A 20,247-nucleotide genomic window follows, 5' to 3' on the forward strand; every position below is an offset into this window, starting at 1 on the left:
AAGGTAATCAGGTTGTCCTATGTGGGGCTCACAGTTTTAATCCCCATTTTACAGATGAGGGAACTGAGGCACAGGGAAGTTAAGTGGCTTGCCCAAGGTCACACATCAGACAAGTGACGGAGCCAGGATTAGAACCCAAGTCCTCTGGCTCCCAAGCCCAGGATCTTTCCACTAAGCCATGCTGACTGGCATTTCACCACCCAGAAGAGTTTATAATCAACCACGAGCAAGGGGATTTTGCTGCAGACACTCTCTCCTAGATCATTTATAAATATGCTAAACACAACCAATCCTAACAGTCATCCCTGTGAGGTCCAGGGAATGACTATTTACACTTCTCTGTCAAAAAAAAAAAATAGGTATCAACCCATGCTCTTTATTACTTTCTTTGAGTCAGTTTTCCAGACATGAGAGAACATCCCCCCAACCCTGTGATTATTTAATTTTTTTAAGTCTTGGAAGTGGAACCAATCAAGTTTCCTTTGGTTAATTGCTAGAGTGCCTGTGAAGAACTATGGTGAAGAACAGTGGATGAGTGTGTGATGTGAATTCTAAGTACTTACTCATGGCCTTGTTAATCATGTTCAGATTCCCATTATAATAATTCATTTGGAATATTAAAGGATGTTTTGGTCTAAGATTTGGGGTAAAGCTGCTTACACTTGCCTTTTGATATAGATTTGAGCTTTCTTTCCAAAGAAACCCTGTTTAATATGATTCTTGAAAAGTTGGCTGGGAAAAAACAAGAAGTCTTCTCACAGACCCCCCCTTGCTCACACAGACTTTCAGCTGGAACTCCCTCCCTCTCCACATCAGAGAGAACATAGCTCTGCCCACATTCAAATCCCTCCCAAACTCCCACCTCCTCCAACAAGCTTTCTCTCCGTTAATTTCCCAACACTTTGTCATATCATCCCTTCAGCCGACTCTAGCATTAATGAATTATTTACACACATGCCCAGGCACACCTGTATATATGAGTTCTAATCCCAGCTCCACTACTTGTCTTCTGTGTGACCTTGAGAAAGTCATTTCACTTCTTCTTGCCTTCGTTAGCTCATCTGTGAAATGGGGAATAAGACTGTCAGCCCCATATGGCACACGGACTATGTCCAGTGTGATTAGCTTGATAATAATAATAACGTTGGTATTTGTTAAGCGCTTACTACGTGCAGAGCACTGTTCTAAGCGTTGGGGTAGATACAGGGGAATGATGTTGTCCCACGCGAGGCTCACAGTCTTCACCCCCATTTTACAGATGAGGGAACTGAGGCACAGAGAAGTGAAGTGACTTGCCCTCAGTCACACAGCTGTCAAGGGACAGAGTCGGGATTTTATATCTACCCCAGTGCTCAGTACGGTGCCTGGCACATAGTAAGTGATTAACAAATACAAGAACTGTAATTATAATTATCTGTGTCAGCTAGTACTCCAAAGTGGATCCTTCCCCTGCCCCCAGTTTGATGCTTATGGTTTTTGGTCCTGTCCTGGAGCAGATCTATTGATTAGTTTGAGTCTTCCAGTTACCCAAAATGAATGAGAATAATTATGGTATTTTTTAAGTGTTTACTATGTATCAGGCACTGTACTAAGCACTGGGGTGGATACAAGCTGAGTTGGAGGCAGTCCCCCTCGTACATGGCGCTCACGGTCTTAATCCCCATTTTACAGATGAGGTGACCAAGGCACAGAGAAGTGAAGTGATTTGCCCAAGACCACACAGCAGACCATAGAGACTAATCGTGTGATGAGAGCTGAGTCTCTTGTCTGGGTCCCCTTGGTAGACCCCTATCTCCTGACAGAATGCCCTGCCCAAAGAACCCTCCCTGCAGACCTTCCACCAGTCCGACCACCACCCTACACCCAGGCGCACACTTTATTATTACCCGCGTTTCGTGTGAGCTCACATGAGTTCACACGAGCTCAGAGGGCAGAGCCCCATTGGCCGCTTCTCTTTGCACCCAGTCTATGCCCAGGATTAGTGTATGGATGTGTACGTTAGCTACCCTGGGCAAGACCATTCAAATGAGACTTTTGCCATGTAAAAATTGTCATCTTTGCCTTTGCCCCTGTTCTACTGCCATGATGAGGTCACAGTTCAGCTCCTAAATGGTCAGCTCTGCCTAAATTCCAGTAAGACTTCTCAACAATTTCCATTTGGCACCAGCGAGTTGCTGTCTGTACTGTTATGTTGTACACTCCCAAATGCTTAGGACAGTGCCCTAGACACAGTAAGCACTCAGTAAATGCTATCAATTGATCTAATCAAGCTAATTGAAGAATGTGTCACTTCTATATTCTGTATTTACCAAATATCTAGCACTGGGCACTGCCCCAGGCTCAATAAATGCTGCTACTTATAACTTACTACGTGGGCATCCTCAAGCATAAATTCCATTTATGAAGTAAAAGTATATACGGTTAATGGATAATGCTCATTGCTCTACTCCTTCATATTTTTTAATCACCTTTTTTTTTTAATCCTAGCATGAATGTGAGTGTAAGAAAGGATTTCGAGGCAATGGGATTGACTGTGAGCCAATAAAATCCTGCTTGGAACAAGAAGGAAAATGTCATCCATTAGTAAGTCACTTTTATTTAGTGAAAAATCATTTTGGAAAGAAGTGAATTGGTTGTGTATCCACCCTACTTCTTAGGAAATGAAATACTCCATTTTTTAAATATCAAAGTCTCCTGTTAAATTACAGTTCTAAGTAATTATGTTCAAATTTGTATCTAAGGCATTTCACTGTGTTCCTCTCTCCTCTCTTCTTCCAATCACAAACATATGCTAGAAGAGGACATGGATTCTAGGACAGAAAGTTCTGCAAAAGAGGAAAAAAAATGAGATCAGGGTATCTCTGGTTACTTTTTCTCAGTTTCTCTGCCACTTTATGATTCCGCCTCTCTTTCACTGTTTCAGCCTCTGTCTCTCTCTCTGGTTCCTGCCTCATTTTTTCCTCCTCTAACGCCCTCCCTCAATCTCTCCTTGTCTCAATGTATGAGTCTCATTTTCTGAACCCTCTCTTCAAGCTGAGGCTCTTATTACCTCCTGACCTGTCATTAAAAACACACTTAAGGCAGCAAATTATTCCTATGGTCATTATTATGGTACTTGTTAGCACTTACTATGTGCCAAGCACTATACTGAGCACTTGGGTAGATACAAGATATTCAGTTTAGATAAAGTCCCTGTCCCAACTGGTGCTCATGGTCTAAGTAGAAGGAAGGATTTAATCCCCATTTTATGGATGAGAGAACTGAGGCACAGAGAAGTTAAGAGACTTGCACAAGGTCACACAGCAGACAGGTGGAGGAGCTGGGATTAGATCCAGGTCTTCTTATTCCTAGGCCATGCTGCTTCCTTTAACTGTAAGATGTCAGTTAAAGAAAAGGGGGAAATGTGGAACAGCATAGCCAGTGGAGTAGCTCATAGAGACCCAAATGAAAAAAGGCTCTCACAGGGAGAGAAAAGGTTAATTGGAAATCAATTATTTTATTTTCCCATTCCAAAACCTCAGATACTTGGGGGTCACTTTAAATCCAGGGACATCTTGGTTTGGAAATTCCATGGTGTTTCTTTTATACTGATCCAATTCTCTAATAGAAGCACCAGACACAGAGTAGATGGACAGTGTTAATATTTATTCATTGTGGAATAAAATCTGCCAGAGATGTAAAGTGTTGAGTGATTGCTTTTGCTTAGAAAGCTGGTTCCTGCCATTTCACTGTAATAATAATGTTGGTATTTGTTAAGCGCTTACTATGTGCCGAGCACCGTTCTAAGCGCTGGGGTAGACGCAGGGGAATCAGGATGTCCCACGTGGGGCTCACACTCTTAATCCCCATTTTACAGATGAGGCAACTGAGGCACAGAGAAGCTAAGTGACTTGCCCACAGTCACACACTGTGCTAGCTATTTATTCCCCAGGGACCGCATTAAAATGCCCAACCTGAGAAATGGTTCTTCCTCATCTCAGGTTATCACAGTAACTAATGAAGATTTAATAGTTGATCACTTTCACCTTTTAAAAACATCATATTTAAATATCAATTCTAAATTCCACACCACACTGAAATATTGACTAAACTGAATTGAGAGCGCCTGGATATCCCATTTAAATAGACCTCACTTCTGCTTACATCGTGCCAAGCAAAAGAAGTAAAGGAATTAGTGGGACTAGGAGATAATGGCACAAGTGTTGCAATATTTAAGCATACTTGGATAATTTTCCCAGGATCCTCCACCACCGTTATCACAGTCACGTTGCGGTATGTCATTCCAGGGACCCTCCCCACACTTTGAATCCTCATCTGTTTGTCAAGAGAAGTCTAACTTTGCCTTTCCTTTTCCTTTCCTAAGGCGACCTGCCAGTCTACTTCTTCAGGTGTCTGGAACTGTGTTTGTCAAGATGGATATGAGGGTGATGGTTTTAGGTGCTATGGAAATGCAGCAGAAGTAAGTAAAATGCAAACCATTTAAACATGATCTCTCATAAAAGAGAAGGAAAAAAAGCCTATACAGAAGTCATAACCAAGAGGTTTTAAAGTTCTTACAAGTAACGTCTGCCTGAGAAAGTGAAATGAAGCAAGTTGTTTCCTACAGAAAGCATTATATCTACAGGTCTCCAAATTCGCCTCCTACATAATAAAGATAAAGGTGTTTTCACTTTAACTGAACTCTTCCTTTTTTGATTAGTTGTAGGAAAGCAAGGAGTAAGGGAGAAGATGCCCAGAAAAAAATTCAAATCCAATTACATATAGTTACCACATCTCCACTATAATCCAACAACATATTATTGGCTAAATTTCCTAAATAATGACCTGATTGGGGTAATCAAGTATGTCTACCTGTTTCATGGCTTGGCAAAAAAAAAAGAAGCTAAATTGAGAGAGAAAACTTTTTTTTGAAATTGTACTTAAGTGGTTACTGTGTGCCAGGCACAGTACTAAGCGCTAGGGTAGATAAAAGCTAATCAGGTTGGACACAATCTTTGTCCCACACAGCGCTCACAGTCTTAATCCCCATTTTACCGATGTCATAATTGAGGCACAGAGAAGTGAAGTGACTTGCCCAAGTTTACATGGCAGATGAGTAGTGGAGGCAGAATTAAAACCCAGGTCCTCTGATTTCAAAGTCCATACTTTTTTCACTAGGCTATGCTGCTTCCCACTTTTTTGTGATTGTTTCTTCCCTTGTTCCAGTGAGGTCATTCTGCCAATGGAAGAGATACAGAAGCAAACAACAACACACAATTTAAAAAAAAAAAAACCTCCAAAACATCCTTTTCTAAAGTATGATTATCCCTAATTCTCTCTCTCTCTCTCTCTCTCTCTCTCTCTCTCTCTCATAGGAGTTGTCATTTCTATCAGAAGCAGCTGCATTTAATCAATGGGTGAACGTGAGTTAGTTTGAAATTTTTGTTAGCATAAATCCATTGGAAAAAATTAAACATAGCACATGAGAGTCAGTCAGTTGATCATATTTGAGTGCTTACTGTGTGTAGAGCACTGTATTAAGCGCTTGGGAGAGTACAGAATAACAGTAAACAGACACATTCTCTGCCCACAATGAGCGGGTGGTTAATTTTAGTTTTAATGCATGTGAAATCAGGGAATAGTGGTTTTGCAGATTAGATGTAGTGGGCACAAGGCCTCAAATTCGCAGTTCTGGTGCCAACTGGGGTCCTCCCATGAGGGCGTATTCATAGCCTGCACCCCTTCATCTAGGGGGTGCAGCTTCCACTAGGGGCTGGGATGCCTAGAGACACTGTTTCCAAGCTTCCCTGAGCCCAGGGTACCCAAGGGCCAAGAAGAACCATGGACGCGCTACCCAATCCCAACCTTCCCCCTCCCCGCCCCCTCGCTCGGGCCGCGGATCAGACCCATCGAGCATCCTGGGGTCTCTAACCATGCTGACCTCATCTGTAAAATAAGTTTTCTATGTCTTTACCCTCCCTGTGATTCAGGAAGCCTCTGTTCGCCCGATGCTCACAGCCACTGCCAACCTTACTGTCTTGGTGCCTTCCCATCATGCGACTGAGAACATGGCCCCAGATGAGAAAACCTTTTGGATGTCAAAGAATAATATTCCAACTTTAATAAAGTAGGTGGATGGCAGGCCTGGCAGTTGTGTGTCTGGTGTTTCTTAATGGCAGTGATGGCATTACAATGACTGATTTGTCAGTTGGATTCATTTAAGCCAAGTGGTCTTTTAAATCTGAGATTGGCATTTTCTGAAGCTTAGTCATCTAAACCTCAAGACATCCAGACCTCAAACTGTTTCATGGTTTACCAGCCCAGTAATCCTTGCTTTTAGGTATCATATATTAGTGGGAACATACAGAGTAGCTGACCTTCAGATCCTGTCCTCTTCAGATATGTTGGCAACATCTCTGCGTGGCAACTTTCTCCATTTAACTAAAGAAAATGGGGTAAGGGTCTGTTGAGCTTTTCTTGATTCATTTGTTTATGTATTTTATTTATTTATGTATTTTTTTGCTATTAAATTATGGCCATCGAGTCCATGGCAAGGAAAAGCAAGTATCCCTTTTATACTTTCATTTAAAGCCAGAGTTATTGACAGAGTATTTAAAATGTGTGTTACTCTGCCATGCCATCAGTGTATTTTTTTATAATCCCCTTTAGTCCTAGCACTAAAGTAATTGCCTTTCTAATAGGAAGCAAACTGTTCTCCAGGGAGGGAATTCGACTCAACCGTCTTGGCTTAATGAGCCTAATTCTTCCTGCTGCTCAGGTCGGGGGGAAATCTTCCGGGTTGATTCTTATTGAGCTTGAACAGAGAGAAGTTAAAGAATGCATTCCCAGCCCCAGCCCAGACATCCCCTGCTCACAGAGCCAGGACCCACAAGCAACAGGAGACAATGTTGTCTAGAGGATGGGCCAGATACAGGGTGCCAGATGTATGCAACTCTGTACTTTTAGCGTGGCTCAGTGGAAAGAGCATGGGTTTTGGAGTCAGGGCTCATGAGTTCGAATCCCAGCTCTGCCACTTGTCGGCTGTGTGACTGTGGGCAAGTCACTTAACTTCTCTGTGCCTCAGTTCCCTCATCTGTAAAATGGGGATTAAGACTGTGAGCCCCACGTGGGACAACCTGATTCCCCTATGTCTACCCCAGCGCTTAGAACAGTGCTCGGCACATAGTAAGCGCTTAACAAATACCAACATTATTAATATTATTATTATTACTTTTAACATCAAGATGGCTGCCACCGCTCCCCTCCCAGCACATCACCTCCCTCACCTATCAGAAAGATGTACACTTAGGAGAGGAGTAATGGCAGATAGATAACCAGCTAGATCTAATTGGAACAGACAATAGGAGAGGCAAGCAGAGGAAGGAGCCACTTCCAGAAAGTGGGTAGTTATCTCACCACTGAAGCTGCAAGGGGAGAACAGGCCCTGGAGGTTCATAGGGGAAAAAACAAAAGCAAGCAAAAAACTTTGCTCTAACTCCTCTAAGTTGCTTCCTGCTAAAGGGATCAAGTCTATGCACATTAAGACTAATTGTTAAGTGCTTACTATGTACTAAGTGCTGGGGTAATTATAAGATAATCAAGTTCCACATGTAGCTCACAGTCCAAGTAGTACGAAGAACAGTTATTGAATCCCCATTTTACAGATGAGGAAGCAGAGGCCCAGAGAAGTTAAGTGACTTGTCTAGGATTACTTGTCTAGGATTACCCAGCAGCAGGTGGCAGAGTTAGGATTGGACCCCAGGTTCTCTGTACTATAGGTCTGTGCTCTTTCCACTAGGCCATGCTACTTCGCTAAAATAATACAATATAACCACACTTTTTTGTTATTTCCAGAACATTACTATTGAAGGAGCCAGCATTGTCCAGGGTGATCATGCAGCCACCAATGGAGTTATACACATTGTCAGCAAGGTATTTCATTCTACTTAAGATAAATTTAATCCTCTTCCCTTCTTTCATATTTCTCCTGGGTAGTCAGTATATCTTTGAGGGAAGGGACTTCATCCTTTTTTTAATTTTCATTAAGAGAAATGGAGAGTATTTTCACTGCTCTGAGACTACTCTCTCCTCTGAGATTTACTGTCTACCCTAGCAAATTATCTGGAGAGTTCAGGTCTGAGAATGCAGCTTGACTTAAATTGCATAGATATTTCAGTAATTTTCTTTATGCCACACTTTAAAAAAAAACAACAAACCCTTTTTCTATCAAATATCTGGATAAATGAAATTAAAGTGTGTATTTCTAAAGCCTCAAGCAATTTGCCTGAAAATTTTGCTAGAAATGGCTCACTATAAAAGTAAGAGCAGACTATTTTGTGATTCATTCTTTTCATTCTTTGGAAACTATTCATGGACTTTTTAACCATCCAAAGGCAATAAAACATCTATAAGATATTCCTGCCTGGACTTTTGACCTTCCTGCTTTGATCTGTAAAGTGTGTTTGGTGTGTGTGTATGTGTGCTTGTTTGTGTTCTCCTGCATGTGGACACACTGTGGGGGAGGCAAAGAATGGAGGAAAGGCATCCTGGGAAAGTCAGCAAGGAGTAACACTTCAGCTCCCAGTTGCCTGGCATTTAAATGAGGAGCTTTCATTTTCTATTGCAATTACAACCCTCGGGGGGTTGCAAAAAACAACTCCAAATTTGCTAAAATTAAACTTCCCGATCCTTCCTCACCTAGAAATCTCTTATAATAAATTTGAGAAAGTCGTTTCTTTTTCTCTTCGACGCTGGAAGCCGCCAGTTCTCAGATTTCTTAGTGTTCAGACCACCCTGCTCCATTATAATAGTGTTCCTATCTACAGCTGAGCGCTAATAAGTTTATAACATTTTTAGTGCATAACTCATCATTTGCTAGATCCAAGCTGGTATTATGCAGTCCCATAATTGAAAAATGCCTACATTTCGTATTGTCCTTTCCCAAATGGTCTTCTGGGAAAACTCAAAACTTTCTTTCGTAAACCAAGAGTTCCACCCCTAAAGCCATACTTTCATTGATTTTGAAGGTTATGAGAAGGAAACTGATATGTTCTGAACAGTGCTTTAGGAAGAGAGTCTTGGCGGTTGTGGGTAGGGTAGACTCATCTCTCTCATTCTACCCACCAAACCCTATCGGTTCTACCTTCACAAAATGGTTATCCTTTCCATCCAAGCTGCTACCACGTTGATCCAAGCACTTATCCTATCCCACTTTGACAACTGCATCAGATTTCTCACTGACCTTCCTGCCTCTCGTCTCTCCCCACTCCAGGCCATACTTCATTCTGCTGCACAGATCATTTCTCTAAAAAAAGTTTAGTCCAGGTCTCCCCACTTCTCAAGAACCTCCAATGGTTGCTTATCCAACTCCGCATCAAAGAGAAACTCCTTACCATTGCTTTTAAAGTGCTCTATCAGCTCACCCCCTCCTCACTGATCTCGTACGGACACCCAGCCTACACGCTTTCCTCCTCTACCTTACTCATTGTGCTCCGATCTCTTCTACCTCACTTCCGATACCTTTCCTTCCTCCTTCCCCTTGCCTGGAACTCTGTCACACTCCATATTTGCCAGACCACCACTCTCCCCATCCTCAAAGCATTAAGTTCTCATCTCCTCCAAGACACCTGCCCTCATTAAGCCCTCTTTTGACCAACTTCCTGTCCCTTCTGTGTCATCTGTGAACTTGGATCTGTGATGTTTGGGCATTTGATATTTGCCCCATCCTCAACCCCACAGCACTTATGTACATGTCTTTAAATTATATACTATAAATTATTTATATTAAGGTCTGTCTCCCCCTCAAGACTGTATGCTCATTGTGGACAGGGAACATGTTTGCCAACTCTGTTGTGGTGTACTCTCCCAAGCATTTAGTACAGTGTTCTGTACATACTTAGTGCTAAATAAATCCCATTGATTGATTGAACTGAAGAGAGAGGCAGTATGGAGGTTGATGCAGTCATCCAGCTGGGAGATGATGAGGGCTTGTACAAGAGTCAACAAAAAGGCAGAGAGGAGGGGGTGGATTTGGGAAGTATATGGGAAGAAAAAAAAGAAAAATGTTTTAGACACACATTAGATGTGGGAAATGGAAGATATGAGAGGAGTCAAAGATAATACCAAGAGTGGGGGCTTTTAGGGCAGGAAAAATGCTGTCGTAACATAGTAATGGGAAATGTAAGATGAGATAATGATAATAATAATAATAATGTTATTCATTAAATTTTTACTATGTACCAAGCACTGTACTCAGTGCTGGGATAGATACAAGCTAATCAGGTCAGACACAGCCCATGTCCCTCATGAGACTCACAATATAAGTAGCGGGGAGAACAGGTATATTTAATCCTCATTTTACAGATAAGGAAACTGAGGCACAGAGAAGTTAAGTGATTTGCTCAAGGTCCCACATCAGGCAAGTGGCAGAGCCAGGATGATAACCCAGGTCCTTTGACACTTTCTAAGAGGCCATGTGCTTTTCATAGTTTTAGAAGGTAAGATGAGTAATTCAGTTTTTGCCATGAGTTTCAAATGTCAGTAGATCATTCATGTGGGGTTGTCCTGAAAACCAAAGGAAATGCAGATAATAAAAGAGATGAGATGATGGTGGAGTGAGTAAGGTAATTTTGGGAGTCATCCACATAGAGGTGATAGCTGAAACCATGGGAATGGATGAGCATCCCAAGACCATGATAGTTATGGTATTTAAGTACTTCCTGTGTGCTCAGCTCTGTACAAGAGCTGGGGTAGATACAAGATACAAGACCCAGTTCCTGAATATGAGGCTCATGGTCTAAGTGATAGAGATAGCTGGTATTGAATCCCCATTTTGCAGATGAGGAAACAGGCATGGAGAAGTTAAGTGACTTCCCTAAGTCACAGATCGGACAAGTGGCAGAGTCAGGGTTAGACTCTCCCAGGTCCGTGCTCTTTCCAGTCGGCCTAACTGCTGGAGAATGAGTGGAGATTGAGAAGGGTAGTGAACCCCGGGGGAAATTCACAGTTAAAATGTGAAGGAAGAGTGATAAATCTACAAAGGAGACTGAGAAGCGGTGGTCAGAGAACTAGGAAGAGAATCACATGAGATCCGCTGGATTGTAAACTCTTCGAGGTCAGGGACTATGTCTACCAGTTCTTTTATGGCACTCTCCCAAGTTCTTAGTGCTGTACTCAGCCCAAAGTAAGCACTCAATGAATACCACTGATTGATGGGTGAAACCAAAGACAGAGAGAGTCTGTTGGAGGAGGGAGTGAGTGATCCACAATGTCAGAGGCACTCAGGCCACCCTGGGAGCTGAGATTTTTGTTAAAGGTCGTAAAGTAGGGTCAGAACAAGTAGTGAGTTATATGTAAATGGGTTCCAACATTTTCTTTTAATATTCCTTTTACAGGTTCTGATACCCCTAAGAAGTATGAGTGGCTCATTACCTACCCTCCTCACACGACTAGACCAGATGCCTGAATACTCCATCTTCAGGGGTTATATCATTGCAAGTAGTCATGTCATTTGGTGAAGTGAATTCCTCTGAGAAAGATCATTACAAGTGACTCACACGTGTTCCTTTTCCTCCACCCTAGCAATATAGTCTGGCCAACGCAGTTGAAGCAGCCGAGAGTTACACTGTTTTTGCTCCAAATAACGATGCCATTGAGAATTACATCAGAGAAAAAAGGCTTTCTTCTCTAGTACGTATGTTTGTTAAACTTGGAAATCTTTAGTAAACATGCCCATTCAAAAAACCACTTACTTTCACATCACCTTCTGCCCATTGCCAATCGAGGCTGCCTCCCAAAATAACTTCTCTCTCCTTCTTACCTAATCATCCCAAGAGAAATGGGAACTAGGAAGCAGTGTGGCCTAATGGATAGAGTACATGCCTGGGAGTCAAGAGGGACCTGGGTTGTAATTCTGGCTTCTCCACGTGCCTGTCTTGCGACCTTGGGCAAGTCATTTCACTTCTCTGGGCCTCAGTTCCCTCAACTGTAAAATAATAATAATAATAATTATGGTATTTGTTAAGTGCTTAGTGTGTGCCAGGCATTGTACTAAGTGCTGGGGTGAATACAAGCCAATCAGTTTGGACACAGTCACCGTCCCACATTGGGCTTACAGTCTCGGTCCCCATTTTTACAGATGAGGTGGCTGAGGCACCGAGAAGTTAAGTGACTTACCCAAGGTCACACAGCAGGCAAGCAGCATAGCTGGAATTGGAACCCATGACCCACGTAAAATGGGGATTGAGACTGTGAACCCCATGTAGAACAGGGTCTGTGTCCAACCTTTTTAGCTTTTGTCTACCCCAGCGCTTAGTAAGGTTCCTGGCACATAGTAAGCATTTAACAAATGAAGAGCAGCGTGGCTCACTGGAAAGAGCACGGGCTTTGGAGTCAGAGGTCATGGGTTCAAACCCCGGCTCTGCCACTTGCCAGCTGTGTGACTTTGGGCAAGTCACTTAACTTCTCGGTGCCTCAGTTCCCTCATCTGTAAAATGGGGATTAAGACTGTGAGCCCCACGTGGGACAACCTGATTCCCCAGTGTCTACCCCAGCGCTTAGAACAGTGCTCGGCACATAGTAAGCGCTTAACAAATACCAACATTAACAAATACCATTGAAAAAAAATTGGGAGGGCTTTGGAAGCATTTCTCCCTGACCTCATGGAGACAGCATTAATGACAGCAGCAGAGTGACAGGAAGTGGCTTTCACATAAATAATCTCACTTTATCCTTTTAACAGCACTGAGAGGAACAAAGAGGCAGGCATTATCACCCCCTTTCTACAGATAAGGAAACAGAGGCCTAAAAATTGCAAGTGACTTGCCCCTGATCACACAGCAGCCCAGACGTAGAGCAAGGAGTAGCTCCAAGTCTTTCCCAATTCCCAGTTCTTTGCTCTTTTTATTTGATCTCTCTACTGGTGTCTCATGTATTGGGGGCTACATGTTTTAAAATAGAGCCACCAGGGTGAGTGAATAAAATCTAGCTTCGTCACCACAAGTATCCATATTTCCTTTATCAGACATATTTTCTTCTCCAAAATCCTTTGCTTAATTGGAATAAAACTGAAGAGTTTCCACGTTGCCCATCTCCATCTTCTTGCCCTCATCCTCTTATACACCCCAACAAAATATATATAAAATGGATAGTGTGAAATAGTCTCTTTTTTGTTCCAGAATGAAGACATTCTCCGGTATCATATTGTTCTGGAAGAGAAACTTTTGAAGAATGACCTGCACAATGGCATGCACCGGGAGACAATGTTGGGGTTTTCCTACCATGTGGGCTTCTTTCTCCAGAATGGACAGGTATTGGTATAACCATTTTTTTTGTTGTTTTTTAATGGCATATGTTAACCGCTTTTTATGCACCAAGCACTGTTCTAAAGCTCTGGGATAGATACAAGCTAATCAGGTTGGACACAGTCCACATCACACATGGAGCTCACAGTCTTACTCCCCATTTTGCCGATGAAGTAACTGAGGCACCGAGAAGTTAAGCAACTTCCCCAAGGTCACAGAGCAGACAAGTGGCGGTGCCGGGATTAGAACCCAGGTCCTTCTGACCCCCAAGCTTGTGCTCTATCCACTAGACCATGCTTCTTCCTGAGGCATTCCAGACTCAAAGCCTGATTTTACGTGATTCCCTCCTCGGGAGTCATTGTCCTGTGTTTAGAACAGATTTGCACGTCCTGTGAACTCTAAGCCTGGGGCACCTTGCTAAAACCCAGAAAACCAGCGGGTCAGGTCCTTCCAGGGCAGCAGTACACCAAAGAGTCCCCAAGAGGTCTAAAAGAGTTAACATGCCTCCTTCAGCACCAGTTTTCCTCCCAGGGAGTGATACAAGCTTTTTTTATAGTATTTGTTAAGTGTTTACTATGTGCTAAACACTGTTTTAAACATTAGGGTAGATACAAGTTAATCAGGTTGAACACAGTCCAGAATAATCCCCATTTTACAGATAAGGCAACTGAGCCAGAGAAATAAAGTGACTTGCCCAAGGTTACACAGCAGATAAGGGGCAGAGCCGGAATTAGAACGCCCGTCCTCTGACTCCCAGGCCCGTGCTCTATCCACCAGGTTTTGAGGATTAACAGTATTCATTTAGCACCCACTGGGGAGAATGAACTGCATTAAGAGTTTGGGAAAGTAAAACAGAAATATACAACACACATCCAGAGGAAAATAGAATCCAGTGTCATTAAAAGAAAGGAAAATAGCATCCAATCCAACCAACACCCTTGAAAAGAGGGATCTGATAAGGATGAGGGGGCAGGATGGGGTGAGAGGAGGGTAAGAAAAGGTTTGGGGAGGGAACCCGGTGTTGTGGCCTGCTGCTGACACTGGAGTTAGCAGAGTGAGATGAGGGATGACCAGTGAGACAGGAAGAGCAGAGGAGCAATGTAGGAATTCTCAGCTTATCTGAAGGGGGATAAAAGTTAATACATTTCCTCTTTTCAGCTCTATGTAAATGAGGCACCTATAAACTACACAAATGTTGCTACTGACAAGGGAGTTATTCATGGTTTGGGAAGGGTTATGGAAATCCAGAAAAACAGATGCGACAACAACGACACGACAATAATACGAGTAAGTTGCAGCTAACCATAGGTTTGTGTCACCTGCTGATTTCTACTTATGTCTAACTAAAATTCTTCCTTTCCAGGTTTGCTTTTCCTCTCTTCTTCTTTAATTATAAGGACCTCTCTGGGTTTAAATTAGTGAAACAGAAATTTGATGGCATTTTAATACTTTCTTTTTCCAAAAATTATCAAAGTCAACAAAAGCCCAGTGAGCTAGAAAATGGAACCTATGATAGAAGGTTAAGTGTTTGGAAGAGTACAATCTAAAAGATTTGGTAGACACATTATCTGCTCTCCACTTCCCTGATCACCTATCTCTGTACCATTTGTCTGTAGATGATCTAATCTTTGCGTAGTAAAATGCTGTTTTTTGCTCCATTTAGGATAGGCCAGAGGGGAGTGAGACTCAGAAATCAGAAACGAGGTTGTTGACTAATCCCAAAAACATGTTTCTAGGGCCTAGACAGACTGTACTGAGGAAGAATCAGCAGATCTTGCCAATATGGTGATTGGGGCACATGGCATATAACAGGGAGAGGAAAGTCGAAGATGATTTCAAGGTTTGCATCTGTAATTCAAAAATCTTTTCCCCTGAAATGAGCAATCATCTTTTCTGGAAATTGAGATCCCTTCTCACTATTTATGCACCTAACACACGGATCTACTTTTTCCTTGGATTCTCTGTGCACTACTCACCTTGAAATGCTCTCTGTGTTCTGCTTAGGGAAAGTGTGAGAACTGTCTCTTTCGACCATACTGCCCACCAGGAACCAAAGCTTTAGTAAGTATTTTTCAGGGAAATGAATGTATTTGTGCAGTTGCTGCCATTTTCAGCTCTGGGGGATCAAATGAAGAAAATGGATCTAATTTGATCTAGCTTTAAATGTCTGTGGGGGTCTTTTAATGGTATTTGTTAAACACATACTATGTGTCAGGCACTGGGGTAGATACAACCTAATCAGGTTGAACAAAGTCATGTACCACAGGGGGCTAACAGTCCTAATCCCCATTTTACAGATGAAGTAACTGAGGCACAGAAAAGTTAAGTGACTCACCCAAAGTCATCCAGCAGACGAGTGGCAGAGCCAGTATTAGAATCCAGGTCTTCTGACTCCCAGGGCTGTGCTCTATCCACTAGGTCATGCTATGTCTCTGTTCAAAGAAGATTCTCTCCTCTTACCTGGTGATGGAGTTTAAAACAGTTAAGGGCAGAGGTCCCTCTCAGTGGGAGCAGAAGCATCAAACAGAGCCACAGGGACTCTGGATTGTTTCTGACCCAGTTCCCCATTCAGATTTAAAGTGAAATAGTCCAGTTGGATTAAAGAGAAGAGGAACATTGAACTAACTGCCGATTTTTTGCTGAGCTGGGTTATTTATTTGGGTAAATTATGTTGCTGCAATATGTTGGTTATGAAAAATAAATTCATTCAATCATATTTATTGAGCGCTTACTTATGCAAAGCACTGTACTAACTGCTTAAAAACAATAATAATGATGTTGGTATTTGTTAAACACTTACTATGTGCAAAGCACTGTTCTAAGCGCTGGGGTAGACACAGGGGAATCAGATTGCCCCATGTGGAGCTCACAGTCTTAATCACCATTTTACAGATGAGGTAACTGAGGCACAGAGAAGTGAAGTGACTTGCCCACAGTCACACAGCTGACAAGTGGCAGATCCGGGATTTTAACCCATGACCTCTGATTCCAAAGCCCGGGCTCTTGCCACAGAGCCATGCTGCTTCTCTATAGTGGTACTATTTTATGATGATACAAATTTATTATAAGGCTAACTTGGGCTGTAGTTTCTCCAAATTCCCTTCCTCCACAAAGTAATGCATTGTAAGAAGCTCTCTCAAAGGGGCTTCTCCTTAAAGGAGAATTATTACCTATTTTCCCCATTGGTTCAGTGGCCTACTATTGGTGGATTATCTCTCATTATTGCTCTGTGCACTTCATTTGATTATTGAAAGCAACTGTGACGGAGTCACGTCTCCAATTCTGCATTCAGCATTTTAGCACTTACACAGTGGTAGGCTTCGGAACCGTGTATAATTTTTTCAGATGCCGGAGCACGGTTGCCTGCTATCGAAAACTGATTCAGTTATTTTTCACAGGCTGAAGAGATGAAGAAATGCATCTCCACCAATTATTTCATGGGAAAGAGATCCATGTTTCTCGGGTGCCAGCCAAGATGTGTCAAAACCGTAATTGTGAGTATTAGGGTTGAGTCGCCATCTTTCTTGACTCCTTCCACGGGTCTATTGCTACCATTGGGTTCGGAAGCAGGAGAGCAGTCTGGAAATGATGACTTCAGCTGCCTGTCGAGAAGGTGATACCAACCTAAACATCAACATTCGTTGGAATGATTTGGGACTGTCAGAGAGTGATAAAACCAAAAAAAATCCTTTATGGGACAACAAATCTATCCTCCACTCCTGAAGAGGAATTATAATTAATAATACTTATACTGTTTGTTGAGTGCTTGTAATGTGCCAAACCCTGTGTTGAGCTCTAAAGAACTCAAGAAGAGAAGCAGCATGGCTTAGTGGCATGAGGACAGGTTTGGGAATCAGAGTTCATGGGTTCTAATCTTGATTCTGCCCCTTGTCAACTGTGTGACTTTGGGCAAGTTACTTAACTTCTCTGTGCCTCAGTTACCTCATCTGTAAAATGGGGATTAAGAGAGTGAGCCCCACGTGAGATAAGCTGATTACCTTGTACCTACCCCAGCATTTAGAACAGTGCTTGGTACATAGTGCTTAAAAAATGCGGTCATTATTATTATTATTAAGATAGATTATCTTGTGATAATGAGACTGGACATAATGGGGCTCTCAGTTTAAGTAGGAGGTGGGACAGGTGTTGAATCCCCATTTTATAGATGAGGCAGCTGAGGCAAGGAAAAATTAATGACTTGACTGAGGTCACACAATGATGGAACTAGGATAATACCCAGGTCCTGTAATTCCCAGGCCTATGCTTTTCCCACTGGGTCACACTGCTTTTTATGACCTCTCATCTTCATTCCTCCCCATTTTCCTTCCCCTGGCATTTGCTATCGAGCAGCCGGTGGAAAAGGAAGCAGTTTCTTCTTATGCAACAGGAAAAGCTCCCACTTCTGCCACCTGCTAGCAGAAGCAAGTGAAATATTTCCAAAAGAAGGTTGAAACATAAAAGAGGAGCTTCAACTATGCCCCCATCTCTCTGTTCCAGACAAGAGAATGCTGTGCAGGTTTCTTTGGTCAGCAGTGCCAGCCTTGCCCAGGAAAAGCTGGGAATGCCTGCTTTGGAAACGGGATCTGTTTGGATGGCGTGAATGGAACCGGAGTGTGCGAGTGCGAAGAAGGGTTCAGCGGGACGGCCTGTGAGACGTGTACCGACGGCAAATATGGCCCCAGCTGTGATCAGGGTAGGTGTTCTTGGACTTCCCCAGAACCCAGGAAAGTCAGGCTGGGAATTGGTGGGAATGCTGAACATCAGCATCCTCTCCTTCGAGGCCTTTGGCTGCCTGGGGATAGGAATAACTGATAGGAAAATATTCTGCATTAGGATTTTTTTATGGTATCTGTTAAGTGCTAACTATGTGCCAAGCACGGTACCACAGTACTGAGTGCTGAGGCAGATACACTCAGGGTTGACACAATCCTTGTCCCATATAGGGCTCACAGTCTTAATCCCCATTTTACAGATGAAGTATCCGAGGCACAGAGAAGTCAAGTGACTGCCCAAGGTCCCATAGCAGACAAGCGGCATCGCTGGGATTAGAACCCACGTCCTCTGCCTCCCAGGCCTGTGCTCTTTCCACTAGGCCAAGCTGCTTCTTGTTTCCATCCCAATCCATTAGACCCCTCAATGGTGGTATTTTCCTTTGAAGTCTCCTTGTTCCTCCTTAGCTCAGAGCTGTGAGGACCCAGTGACCTTCATTTGGGGATGAGGAGTCGGGCAGAGACAGGCTGGCAACATGTCAATTTCTGTGCACATTGTGCTGTAGTACTCTGCCTCTTAAAGGCACTCCAGACCATTATTCAGGGCACCATCGTCCTTACCTTTTTACGTTTTATTTATGCCGGCGAGGGTGTAGGAAGAAGTGTGCCTCGTCAGGACCCAATGCAAGAAGAGAGAAGTAGAGGATGAGGAGGGTTTTTAGGCTCCTCACATATCTGGAATCCTAGTAAGCAGACAAAGTCACAAAGCCTATTGATACAGAATCCCTTCTCATGGCGGTGATATGGGACTGCAATACTGGCATGGGTACAATGCCTAGCACATAGTAAGCGCTTAACAAATACCATTTAAAAAATGAATTACACCAGGCCGGTGCCTCTTAGTAACCTTGCTTGGTAGGCTTTAAATCAGCCAATCAATCAATCAATGGTATTTACTAAGTCCTTTCTATGGTCAGGGCTCTGTACTAAGCACTTGGGAAAATACAGTAAAGTAAGTAGACTAAATCCCTCAAGGATCTTAGGGGGGGCACAGACACTGAATTCATTCATTCAGTCAGTCGTATTTATTGAATGCTTACTGTGTGGAAAGCACTGCACTAAGCACTTAAAATAATAAATTACATTTAGGGAAACAAGCCTATGTGCCCTGCTTTTCTTCCCCTTTGGTTCTGTTCTGGAATTCAATCTATCAGTGGTATTTATTGAGTGCTTACGTCTGCCAAACACTGTACTAGAAACTCTGGTGAGAACAGTCCAACAGAGGTGATAGACACTTTCCCTGCCTACAAGGAGCTTGCAGTCTACAAGGGGAGACAGGTATTAAAATAAATTACTGATAGGGGAATGGTAGAGCATAGAGATAGGCACTTCAGCGCTGTGGGGCTAGGGGTGGGGTGTATTTCAAGTTCTTAAGGGGTACAGATCCAAATGTTTAAGAACATAGAAGGGAGGCGAATGGGAGAAATCAGGGCCTATTGAGGGAAGCCCTCTTGGAGGAGGTGTGATTTTAGCAGCACTTTGAAGGTAGGGAGACATAAAACCAGGTGAATGCTGGTAGTCACCTTGTAGTCCAAGAAACTCATACACTGGTGCTTTTCTGCATCCTTTCTCCTCTTAGTGTGTGCTTGTGTCCATGGGAAGTGTAGCCAGGGAGCAGAGGGAGATGGCACCTGTGAATGTGAAGTTGGCTGGAGAGGCGTAAAATGCGAAAGCGGTAAGAGCATTTCCTCAGTATTTCTGTGATTCTATTGCTACTGTCATCTATTCCACCAGACTGTGCCTCAGCTTCCTCATTTGTAAAATGGGTATTAAGTACCCGTTCTCCCTTCCTCTTGGATTGTGAGCCCCATGTGGGACATGAACTGTGTCTGATCATAGAGTTATTACTATTATTATCATTACGATTATATTATTCAGTGCTTACTATATGTCAAATGCTGTTCTAGGCACTGAGGTAGATACAAGTTAATCAGGTTGGACACAGTCCCTGTCTTATCTGGGGCTCACAGTCTAAGTAACAGGGAACAGGATTTATTCCCCATTTTACAGATGTGAACTGAGGTTCAGAGAAGTTAAAAGACTTGCCCAAGCTCACACAGCAAGCAATTGACAGAGTCGGGATTAGAACCCAGGTCCTCATACTCCCAAGTCAGTGGTCTTTCCACTAGGCCACGCTGCTTCTCTTGATCTATCTTCTATCTAGTACCTAGCACAAAGTTTGGTACATGATATGTGTT

At 42.9% G+C, this 20,247-nt stretch overlaps 1 protein-coding gene across 3 annotated transcripts in view; it reads left to right on the forward strand.

The window, feature by feature from the left end:
• STAB2 (stabilin 2) overlaps positions 1-20,247 on the forward strand; it is a 107,564-nt gene that overhangs the window by 50,201 nt on the left and 37,116 nt on the right. For all 3 annotated transcript variants that reach the window (XM_029078915.2, XM_029078917.2, XM_029078916.2), the window contains 14 exons: positions 2,488-2,583; positions 4,364-4,459; positions 5,355-5,402; positions 5,970-6,106; positions 6,320-6,434; positions 7,834-7,911; positions 11,373-11,471; positions 11,560-11,667; positions 13,155-13,286; positions 14,439-14,567; positions 15,285-15,341; positions 16,679-16,774; positions 17,778-17,973; positions 19,629-19,724. In XM_029078915.2, coding sequence (XP_028934748.1) covers positions 2,488-2,583; positions 4,364-4,459; positions 5,355-5,402; positions 5,970-6,106; positions 6,320-6,434; positions 7,834-7,911; positions 11,373-11,471; positions 11,560-11,667; positions 13,155-13,286; positions 14,439-14,567; positions 15,285-15,341; positions 16,679-16,774; positions 17,778-17,973; positions 19,629-19,724 — 1,483 coding nt within the window. The remainder of the gene's footprint in view (positions 1-2,487; positions 2,584-4,363; positions 4,460-5,354; positions 5,403-5,969; positions 6,107-6,319; positions 6,435-7,833; positions 7,912-11,372; positions 11,472-11,559; positions 11,668-13,154; positions 13,287-14,438; positions 14,568-15,284; positions 15,342-16,678; positions 16,775-17,777; positions 17,974-19,628; positions 19,725-20,247) is intronic.

The sequence above is a fragment of the Ornithorhynchus anatinus genome, chromosome 14 (assembly GCF_004115215.2).
Source record: "Ornithorhynchus anatinus isolate Pmale09 chromosome 14, mOrnAna1.pri.v4, whole genome shotgun sequence".
Classification (NCBI taxonomy): domain Eukaryota; kingdom Metazoa; phylum Chordata; class Mammalia; order Monotremata; family Ornithorhynchidae; genus Ornithorhynchus; species Ornithorhynchus anatinus.